At 33.1% G+C, this 10,983-nt stretch overlaps 2 protein-coding genes across 5 annotated transcripts; both read left to right on the top strand.

The window, feature by feature from the left end:
• The first annotated feature begins 1,403 nt into the window (after positions 1-1,403).
• On the top strand, positions 1,404-2,711 carry LOC107453610 (uncharacterized protein F54H12.2). The gene has a single exon (XM_071179245.1). The coding sequence runs from the start codon at positions 1,404-1,406 to the stop codon at positions 2,709-2,711; it is 1,308 nt and encodes a 435-aa protein (XP_071035346.1).
• Positions 2,712-5,794: 3,083 nt separating this feature from the next.
• Positions 5,795-10,767, top strand: LOC107453613 (uncharacterized). 4 transcript variants are annotated; one of them, XM_071178886.1, is made up of 3 exons: positions 5,795-5,973; positions 6,266-6,512; positions 6,970-10,767. In XM_071178886.1, exon 3 carries the CDS (start codon positions 7,600-7,602, stop codon positions 10,405-10,407), a length of 2,808 nt encoding a protein of 935 aa, XP_071034987.1. In that variant the 5' UTR covers positions 5,795-5,973; positions 6,266-6,512; positions 6,970-7,599; the 3' UTR covers positions 10,408-10,767. The 4 variants fall into 4 exon arrangements, with proteins under 4 accessions (XP_071034987.1, XP_042911555.1, XP_071034986.1 ...); XM_043055621.2 differs by having other exon boundaries at positions 6,970-7,729; XM_071178885.1 differs by having other exon boundaries at positions 6,266-10,767.
• The last annotated feature ends 216 nt before the right edge of the window (positions 10,768-10,983 follow it).

Genomic DNA, 10,983 nt, shown 5'->3' with positions numbered 1-10,983 from the left:
GATTTGATGGGTGAAGAAATTAAAGGAACATTTTATACCCAAGAATTGCAAAGAGTTATTCTCCCTGAAACGTTTCCAGTCGAAAAAATCTTAAAAAAACGATTTCATGAGAATAAGTTGGAATACTTAGTTAAATTCAAAGGTTATCCTAGTAAATTTAATGCTTGGCTTCCCTCTAATGATTTATTCGTCTTATAAAAGTAATTTCACATTCTACAATCTCATAATTTGTCACAATGAGTTTCTACATAACACTACCAAGTGATGCTTCCATGCATATTTTTCCCGACAATACCATGTCCCATTTTTCTACGAAACTCCCAAAACGTCTCGAACTTTTGGGAGAATGGGAAGTAGGCTTAGTAGAAATAATTTATCCGAGAATGTGGAATAACATAACGGAAGATGGAAATTCGTATGAGTATAATTTAGGTAACGGTGTAAAAAAGAAAAACTCGATTCCGAGTGGTTTTTACGACTCAGTAAATGAAATTATCGATCAGTTTGAAAAAAATATAAGAATTAAATTAGGATATAATAAATTCTCGAAAAAAGTAAAACTTCAGCTGACAAACGGTGCCACACTTCGTTTATCGAAAGGATTAGCGGAAAGTTTAGGTTTTCCTCATGATGAAACGTTAGGCGAAAACGTCATACCTCCAGGTACACTATCTATTGAGAGTCCTTTTGTAGCAGATCCTAATGTCGATTTACACTTGTTATATATCTATGCCGATATTATACAACCTGAAATGGTTGGGGATGTAGTAGCCCCCCTTTTACGAATTTTAACCGTGAGTGGGAAAGATGGAGAAATGATTCATGCTCAGTTTGAAAGACCGCACTATTTACCTTTGTCTAGAAAAAATATTGAGTCAATCGAAATAGTTATAAGAACTCACGCAGGACGTTACGTGTCATTCGAAAGGGGGAAGTTGATAGTGAAACTTCACTTTCGGTTGAAAACATTATAGAACAAATTTTTCTCAAAATGTATCAAAACTACCATTGTTGTACAAAATCTTTCGAAGATTATTACTCAAATCAAGCAGGGAATGGATTATCTTATTATAAAGAAGTATCACTTCAAAAAGGAAGCGGTTTAGGTGGAATTTTTAAAAGTATGTTTCGAATGGTTTTACCTTTATTCAAATCAGGAGCAAAGGCCGTAGGAAAACAAGCTCTCAAATCGGGAGTTGACATAGCTAACGATTATATGCAAGGAAAAGATATAAGGGATGCTTCAAAACAACGTATAAAGGAGGCGACTAAAATACTCACAAATAAAGCAGCGGATAAAGTGAAAACCATGGTTGGAGGGCATAAAAGGAAACGCAAAAACCGAAAATCTACTAGTAGTAAGAAGTATCGCAAAGTGTGCACACCAGATATTTTCAGCTAGCATGGCTTTAATAAGAAATGATTCTTTCCCTTCTGTTAAATCGGAACTTGATTTATTTCTCATGCCTCCAACACAAACTGCTATAGAAAAAGGACAGTGGTCAGAGTATCACCCCATATCGAACATTCATGATGGCCTCCCAATCGAATTTAATATATCGGGGACTTCAGAGGAGTATTTGGATTTAAGTGCTACGCAACTGTATGTTAAAGTAAAAGTTTTAAAAGATAATAAACCTCTACCTGAAAATGAGAAAATTTCTCCGTGCAATTTATTTTTCCATTCTCTTTTTTCTCAAGTGGATGTAATGTTGAATGATCGTACTATCACTTCTTCGAGTAATACTTATGCATATAGATCTTACATCGAAACTTTATTAAATTATGGTTCAGACTATAAGAAAAGTTTTTTAACCTCTGAATGCTTTTACAAAGATACCGCTGGTCATCTCGACGAGACCGACCCATCAAAAGAAAACGAAGGATTGAAAAAGCGTTCCTCAATGATTGCTAAGGGAAAGGTATTAGAAATGATCGGAAACTTACATTGCGATCTTTTCTATCAAGACAGACTGTTATTAAACATGATTGATCTAAAACTGAAGCTCATTAGAAATAAACCGGAGTTTTGTCTCATATCTCCCGAAAATGCAAAGTATCAAATAGCTATCGAGCATGCATCTTTGTTTGTGCGTAAAGTTAAAGTTAGTCCAGGTGTGTTATTAGGTCATGCAAAAGCCTTAGAAAAAACAACAGCTAAATATCCTATAGACAGAGTACTATGTAAAATGTACTCTATTCCTGCTGGCTCATTTTCCTTTTCTCAAGACAACGTTTTCCTAGGACAGCTTCCGAAAAGATTGGTTTTAGCCTGTGTGGATAACGACGCATTCAACGGCACTTATACTACTAACCCTTTTAATTTTAAACACAATGATGTGAATTTCATAGGTGTTTACGTTGACGGAAATCCTGTGTGTCACAAACCTTTAACTCCGAATTACGAAGATGATCAGTACATTCGTTCTTACAACAGTTTACTCTTAGGAAGTGAGAGATTAAGTAGCAATAAAGGAATTTACATAAATAGAGACGAATTTTCAAAAGGATATACATTGTATTCCTTTGATCTCTCTCCAGACTTATGTGACGGGAGTTATCTTAACTTAATTCGTCAGGGAAATTTAAGAATTGAACTGAAGTTTTCAAAACCTCTTCCTAAAACTATATCGTTATTTGTTTATAGCGAGTTTAATTCTATTATCGAGGTGACGAAGAGTCGTTCTGTTATATGTGATTTCTCAGTATGAATGTTCTACAAATAGAGAAAGTATTGAAAAAAGATGTGTCCACCCACAGAATTTTTATTGGCGTTTATCCGAGTGATAGAATTCCTAAACGAATTACAAGATTTCCATCTGCATTTGTGGTTAATACTGACCCACACTACAAATCTGGAACTCACTGGATGGCATTTTATGTGAACTCACCTAACTCAGCAGAATTTTTCGATTCCTACGGACACTCACCTAACTTTTTCAATCGTTACATTAGTAATTATTTTAAGAATTACTCGCACGTCACTTACAATGACGTCTCTCTTCAAAGTGATTCGACTGCTGTATGTGGACAGTATTGTATCTATTATTTGTATTTTCGATGTAGAAATCGTTCAATGAAATTTATTATTGATTCACTACAATTAAATTCTATGCAAAATGATAAACGTGTGTATAACTTTGTTAAAAAAAAGCTTTATAATGAATATGTACCATTTTATATTTCATAATAAAGAGTTTGATGTATAAATAAGCTTAACGTCTGCTATGTTCTTTCATTTATCGTGATGGAGTCACTGAGATTAAAGGCCTCTTTCACAGCTTTGATTTGCGGTCCAACTTCCTCGGGGAAGAGTTACTTTTTAAAGAATTTTTTAAAATATCATAGTGAATTAATCTATCCCAAAATTGATAAAGTCGTTTGGTTTTACGGTATATATCAAGATTTATATGATGAAATTCCAGATGTCACTTTTGTAGAAGGGATACCCGAAAATTTCAATAATTATTTAGGAAAAAATACTTTATTTATTTTAGACGATTTAATGTCTGAATGTGGAAATAACAAAAGAATCACTGATTTGTACACCCGAGGATCGCATCACATGAATATATCAATTATCACAGTCAGTCAGAACATATTTCATAAAGGAAAAGAATTTAGAGAAATATCCTTAAATTCTCATTATTTGTTTCTATTTAAATCTAGACGAGATGTGAGTCAGATATCTCATTTAGGGAGACAGTTATACCCTAGGAACTTGAAATTTTTTCTCGAAGTCTTTGAAGATGCGACTAAAAAACCCTTCACTTACTTAATGGTGGATTTAAGATCTGAAACGGATGAAAACTTACGCTTGCGAACAAAAATATTACCAGGTGAAGAAATGTGCGTGTATCAAATGAAATAAATGTGATGTCTTTAAAAGAGTGTGATCATTCCCCATCATGGTTGCTACAAAGGAGGATGTACAAAGACTGAGACTAATATTAATTTGTCCAAAAAAATCGTTAAAAGTGTTATTAAAAAAACTTCCTAAATCAACAATCAAATGCATCTCCGAGTGTTGCTTAAACACTTTAAAAGGAAATATACCAATCACAGCGCATCAGAAAAGAAAGTTAGCTCGACATAAACATACACTGAGAAAACTCTCCGACAAAAAAGTATCTTTCAAAAAGAAACGCAAGCTTATCATTCAAAAAGGAGGGTTTCTTTACGGTCTCTTACCTATAGCTATAAGTATTCTTAGCAATTACTTGACTAAATAAGTTTAAGAATAAAAATGGAATATGCTAAGAAGATGATTTTAGTACCCGAACATCTAGTTTCCCGCCATGTTCTACCGGATGAAAAACTCAGCGAATTAGATCGTGAGATGAAGCAAATATTACTTTCACAAATGGATGAAGATGAGAAAATAAAAATGTATAATCAAGTATTGTTAAAGAGAATTAAATTAGATTCATTAAATTCTCCCATATCAAATAAAGAAATCCAATCAGATGAAGTGCCGGACGAGAAACCGGAAATAAAGGAGGAAGAAAATTATATAGAAAGTTTAATGCTATCTTCAATGCCAAAGCAGTTTACTTCAAACACGAAGAACGTTCTCGAATTTTTAAAGAAAAACAACGATGTCGTATCTTGGACACCTCGGGGAGAGCTCGTTCACAAAGGCGAAGTCGTGAAAAATTCTAATATCGTAGATTTATTGAACAACATGATGAGAAAAAAGAAGAATAACACTTTCATAACAGGACAAGAAGAGTTTCGCGAAATAATCAAGGACATTAATTTACCTCGCACTTTTATAAAGAATGAGTCTTATATTTTGCAAAAAGGTTCTTCTCTCGCCCCCAAATTAAAGAAAATTCAAAAGAAAAAACCATATCAGTGGTTGCAAATGTAGTTACAGAATATATGTAAAACAATAAAAAGTATTAATAAAAAATGATTGAAAGAAACACACTTTTTTCTTTATTTTACGCGTTCTTTTTTTTTTTTTTTCGATTATATTCAAATTTTAATTTATAGAACCCGTTATTTTCGCGCGACGGGCGAGCGCGGGGCGGCAGCGGCGGCGGCGGCGGGCGGACGGGCGGGCGGGCGGTCTCTCTCTCGCGCACCGGCTCGCGCAATAGTCACGTCTAATCGGCGTGATTATAATCCTGCGAGAATTAATACGAGTTACAACGTCATACGATAGATAATCGCATTCCTTTAACTATCGCTTACACATTCTCCACTAATGCAGAATCCATTATGCCATTCGACAGTCGAGTCATCTCTCTCTGCTGTTTTATTGCGATAAACGTAATACTTTTTACTTTCAATATTTTAAACAAACATAATGCGGTAGACTTATGTTTAAGTGATGGAATCTCAATTTCGGATAACATCTCTTTTTCCATTTGCAATGATACATTAGATTTAAAATACAATGGCCAGAGAAAAATAAGCGTCGTCGCAGCTTTTCAGACAATGAACGTAAGCAATAATACAGGTAGCGGACAAAGAGTGAATTGAAACGCCGTATTTACGAGGGGATAAGAAATTACCGTGAAAGGGGAGTGAGAGTTAAAACATTTTCCCATTACCTTACATAGTTATATAATCTGTAAGCGATTTCCGATAGAAAATGTTTTCATTTATCGATAAATTGTCTCGTCTGGAAGAATTATCGAATCATAAAACAAGTATTCACTCTTATTTTCATGAAAACATCCCCGCTTTTATCTTTTTAAGAATGCTTTTAATTTTTTAAAGATAAATCTCGACGAAGATAGTTATGTAAAGAAAAGTGCTGTTTGCAATTCGTAGAAACTATTTTCTTTTTCTGTTGTTGTTTAGTTTTCTATCACCGATTATTCACCAATATAAAAAGGGTACTTTTTCGTACATCGTTGTCAGTTCTCATCATTCCATCCAGCCGCGTGCGGGTCAACTATGGATAAACAATGGACTATGGACGATGCCGAGGCTGATCAGGCAATAAGAGATGTCTCAGAAGTAAGTATCCTTCATTTGAATTTCATTTTATTTATTTTTTATTTGACCACTTTTTTAAAGCATTATACATAATTAATGTTGACGAAAATATTTTTTATATTTAGCAGGTTAAATTTTAATTTACTAATTAGTTATCTTTATTTTCTTATTTTTTAAAAATATAATAGGTTTACATTTTTTAAAAAAATAATCGTAAAATGATGTAAATTTTCTTTACATACATTTTTTTTTCTTTTTTTTTTTTACGATCTTATGTATTATATTCTAATACAATTTATTATTATTACTTTAGGAGGTGTTAGTTCGACTCAGCAGAGAGTTTCCTAGCTCTACAACACAATCTAGTGGACGGAAGAGACGTTTCTCTACTAGTGACGATTCCGTAAAGAATGGAAAGAAACGAGCAAGAAGGGTGCAGAGAATTGTTTCCTCCTCCTCTGATGACGATGATTGCATGGATGACTCGTATGCAGATGAGGTTATTAAAAATGTTTCGTCTGACATCCTAAATGAAGAGACTTTGTTTTCTCCTAGCGTGAGTAAGTTAATTCTTACACTCTTATAGTTAAAACTATATTATTACATTTCTTTTAAAAGGGATTATATTTAAATATAATAATGTGATTTAAGAATGTTTACTTCTTTATTAAAATAACAGAAGGTTATTGTTTTGTAATGAGTAAATTAATATGGCTAATTTTATTAATGTTAGAAGAAGCGAAAAAATCATTTCAATCCCTTTTTTAATGTTTCTTGAAGTCTTATTTTTTTTTTCTTTAAAAGAATTGCATTTAATTTAAATAAAATAATTAACGAATGGATATCTGTTTCTTAAGCGTTTGATCTTTAAGCTAATTGATTCAGAGGAATATACAAATAACATTTGAATAAAGTAGCAAATAAAACTATAAATTACATTAAGGAGTAAAGGTGTTTTGTAACAGTTCTCTAATTCCCAATAGTTTCACTTATATTCTATTCTTATCTCTTTCGCAGACTTCTACGGCTAAACAGAGGGAAGTAGAAGAAAGTACCCAGCTGCACAGGAGTGCATTGGATGGAGCGTTCAGGAGTCGCACCCTCTACAGTAGTAAGAAAAACGATTTATTACTTTTCTTAAATGACTTAAAAGACAACCTATCACACATTCTTCAAGCTGACATTGATGCATCGGGTACGAAGTGGTATATTTGTGTCAAAGCTCTTTTTTCAAGAACCGCCCAGGACGGTGAGCGAGAAATAGCCACCTCTTTTTTTCGCAGTTGCAACGCAATATCTTTAAATTTTAACAATTTAGAAGAGCAAATTAATTGTGCCTTTGGGAAAATTATTCTATCTTTTGACGAATTCGTGAACAGGGGCAGTGGGTGGACTCTGGATGAGGTAAATTACCTTGAGCTAAATACAGCGAAATACATCCCTTTAAATGGTTCTTCGTTTATCCCACTTCCCCCTGAAATAGTAAAAAAAAAAGCTGTTTTAAACATACGTAACAGTGACAACAAATGTTTTCTCTGGTCAGTGCTAGCCGCTCTTCACCCTTGTAGTGACCGTAAAAGTGCTAATCGAGTAAACAAGTATCGCGAATTTGAAAATGAGTTAGCTTTAAGCGGGATAACATTTCCCATGAAATTGAATCAAATTTCTAAGTTTGAAAAGATTAATAATCTCTCAATTAATGTCTTCGGTTGTGAAAATAAAGATATTTTCCCATTACATCTTTCATCTAACCGAGCCGGTGTTCACCATGTAAATCTCTTGCTGATATCTAAAGGTGAAAAGCAACATTTTTGCCTCATTTGTGATATGAGTAGATTACTTTCACATCTAACTGAACATAGAGCGGCCACATTTTATTGTAATTTTTGCCTTCATCGGTTTTATACTAGAAATAACCGTGATGATCATGTAACATATTGTAAGGAGCATAAGATACAAAAAATAACGATGCCGAGCGAGAATGACCGCATTTTAAAATTTAGTTCTTTTCATATGCAACATAAAATTCCGTACATTATTTATGCTGATTTTGAGTGCATTTTGGAACAAAAGTCAACAAATTTAGGGTCTAATACGCAAATTAATGCACAGCACATTCCGTGCGGATATTCATATGTTATCATTGATTACGAAGGGAAGTGTTTGAAACCACCAGTTGTTTATCATGGGGAAAACGCGGCGGAACATTTCATACACAGCTTGTTAGGGGAGGAAAAACTTATTTTAGATTTACTTAGGGTTCAAAAACCTATGCAATTAACTAGAGAGGAAGAAGAAGCCTTTTCGAATGCAACGCATTGCTATGTTTGTAATGAAGTATTAGGAAATGATAGAGTAAGAGATCATTGCCATTTAACATCTAAGTATCGCGGTGCTTTACATTCGAGCTGTAATTTGAACTTTAAGTTGACAAAAAAGATACCCGTAGTGTTTCATAATTTAAAAGGCTATGATAGTCATCATATAATAAAAACGATGAGCAAAATCGGGAATAAACGAATATCGTGCATTGGTACTAATGCAGAACAGTTTATTACTTTCTCGATCGGACACTTACAATTTTTAGACTCTTTTCAATTCATACCCGCCTCCCTTGATAAGCTCGTCTCGAATTTAGGAGAAGATGAATTCCATGTATTATCTTCGCAATTTTCTCCCGATCAACTCCCTCTTTTAAAACGCAAGGGTGTTTACCCTTACGAATATTTTAATTCAATGAGTAAATTTAACGAAATCGAATTACCTCCACGTGAATGTTTTTACAATAGTTTAAATGAAGAAGATGTGAGCGAATCGGATTATAGTCACGCACGTACTGTTTTTCAAAATTTTAACATGGAAACATTAAAAGATTATCACAACTTATATGTCAAAACCGACACACTCCTTCTCGCAGATGTCTTTGAAAAATTCAGAAGTTTATGCCTATCGCATTATGAAATTGATCCTGCGCATGTATTCACCGCCCCCGGTTTAGCATGGAATGCATGCTTAAAAATGACGAAGGTGCAATTACATCTTTTAACTGATCCTACAATGCATTTGTTTATTGAGAAAGGAGTGCGGGGAGGTGTGTCAATGATATCTAATAGATATGCCCGCGCAAACAACAAATACATGACTGGTGGTTACGACGCTAACGTTCCCTCTTCCTACATTATATATTTAGATAAAAATAACCTCTATGGTACTGCGATGATGAGTCATCTACCCACGAAAGACTTTCGATGGAGTGAAAATTTAGAATTAAGTGCAGATGACATATTGAATATGTCGGATGAACAGGAAGAGGGAATGATTATCGAAGTGGACTTGGAGTATCCCACTGAAATTCATGATTTACATAGCGATTTACCTGTAGCCCCTGAACAATTAAAAGTTTCTTCAGACATGCTTTCCCCCTATTCACAAAGAGTAGCATCAGAATTAAGTGTGAGTGACCCCTCCAACGTTTCGAAACTAATACCTAATTTACGCGATAAAAATAGATATGTGCTTCATTATAGAAACTTAAAATTATATTTAAAATTAGGGTTGAAAATGAAAAAAATATACAAAATTTTACTTTTTAAGCAAGAAGCTTGGCTACAGCCATTTATAAATTTCAACACAGAGATGCGAAAAAAGGCAACGAATTCTTTCGATAAAGATTTCTATAAGCTTATGAATAACAGTATGTTTGGGAAAACATTAGAAAATTTGCGTCAACGGGAAAATATCGACATTGTAGTAGATAAGAAAAAAGCGTTAAAATTAATAGCTTCCCCCTCCTTCAACAGTTTTAATATCATAGATGATAACCTTGTAATTATTTCACGTCATGTAACATCTTTAGTTTTAAACCGTCCCGTATACACGGGATTTACCGTCTTAGATATCAGCAAGATATTTATGTACGAATTTCATTATAACCATATAAGAAATAAGTATGGTGAGAAGGCAAAATTATTATTCACGGACACTGATTCGTTGTGCTATCACATTGAAACAGAAGATATTTACCACGACATGAGAGAAAATATCGATCTCTATGACACATCTGATTATCCGAAGCATCATTTTTTACACAGCGAAGTCAACAAAAAAGTTCTCGGGAAAATGAAAGATGAATTAAATGGGGTAGTAGTGGTTGAATTTGTAGGACTGCGCTCTAAATTATACTCTATATTGAGTGAAGATGGGGAAAAAAAAGCAGCAAAGGGAGTGGTGAAGAGCGTACGAAACAAAAAACTGAAACACAGTAGTTATATCAAATGTCTTTTCGAAAATTCCAGAGTTAGAGAGAAAATGAAAACTATCATCTCAAAAAATCATCAACTGTATTCTGTTACAACAAACAAATTAGCCCTTTGTCCTCTAGATGATAAGCGTTACATTTTAGAAAATGGATGTGACACATTTGCACACGGTCACTTTAGAATTAACAATGTTTAATTTAGATATACATTTTATTCACGTTAACTCTTTTAATTTTATTTATATATTTATTGAATTAATTTATTGAATTAATTTTATTCATTTTTGCACATAAAATTGTGTTTTGATTTATTCAAAATGAAAGAGAAAAAAATCCCAAAGGCACAATTAACTTTTATGTCATTACATGTATCTCACTATGAAAATGTACTCTAATTTTTCACTCTCGTCATTTATGTTAAGGAGAGTTTTTCACATTGATTGTAAAACAATTTGCATATCTTCACGATATTTGAATGTTAATTGTTCCATACGTTCCTATTTAAATTTCCAATGAAGTAGAACATTATTGTGTAGCGGGAAATTTTGTATTATATATTGTTCATCTTCTTAAAAATTTATTGAATAAAGATTGTTTTTTTTATCTTATTTTGTGTATTTGTCAATATTATTTTATATCTTTCCTCTGAATCATAGTTTTGTTAATTTCAATTTTAAACGATTTTCATATTTAATCTAAAGAGATCATAATAATATACATAAATTAAATTTGAAAATGTATCGCAGTAAAATTTAAAATTTATTATACTTTTT

This window comes from Parasteatoda tepidariorum, chromosome 3 (genome assembly GCF_043381705.1).
Source record: "Parasteatoda tepidariorum isolate YZ-2023 chromosome 3, CAS_Ptep_4.0, whole genome shotgun sequence".
In the NCBI taxonomy this organism is placed as follows: Eukaryota; Metazoa; Arthropoda; class Arachnida; order Araneae; family Theridiidae; genus Parasteatoda; species Parasteatoda tepidariorum.
This window is presented reverse-complemented; position numbering and strand designations above follow the sequence as displayed.

What these genes read in the sequence shown, in the direction of transcription:
- LOC107453610 (XM_071179245.1), top strand. Translation starts at nt 1,404, where the DNA reads ATGGCTTTAATAAGAAATGATTCTTTCCCTTCTGTTAAATCGGAACTT.
- LOC107453613 (XM_071178886.1), top strand. Translation starts at nt 7,600, where the DNA reads ATGAAATTGAATCAAATTTCTAAGTTTGAAAAGATTAATAATCTCTCA.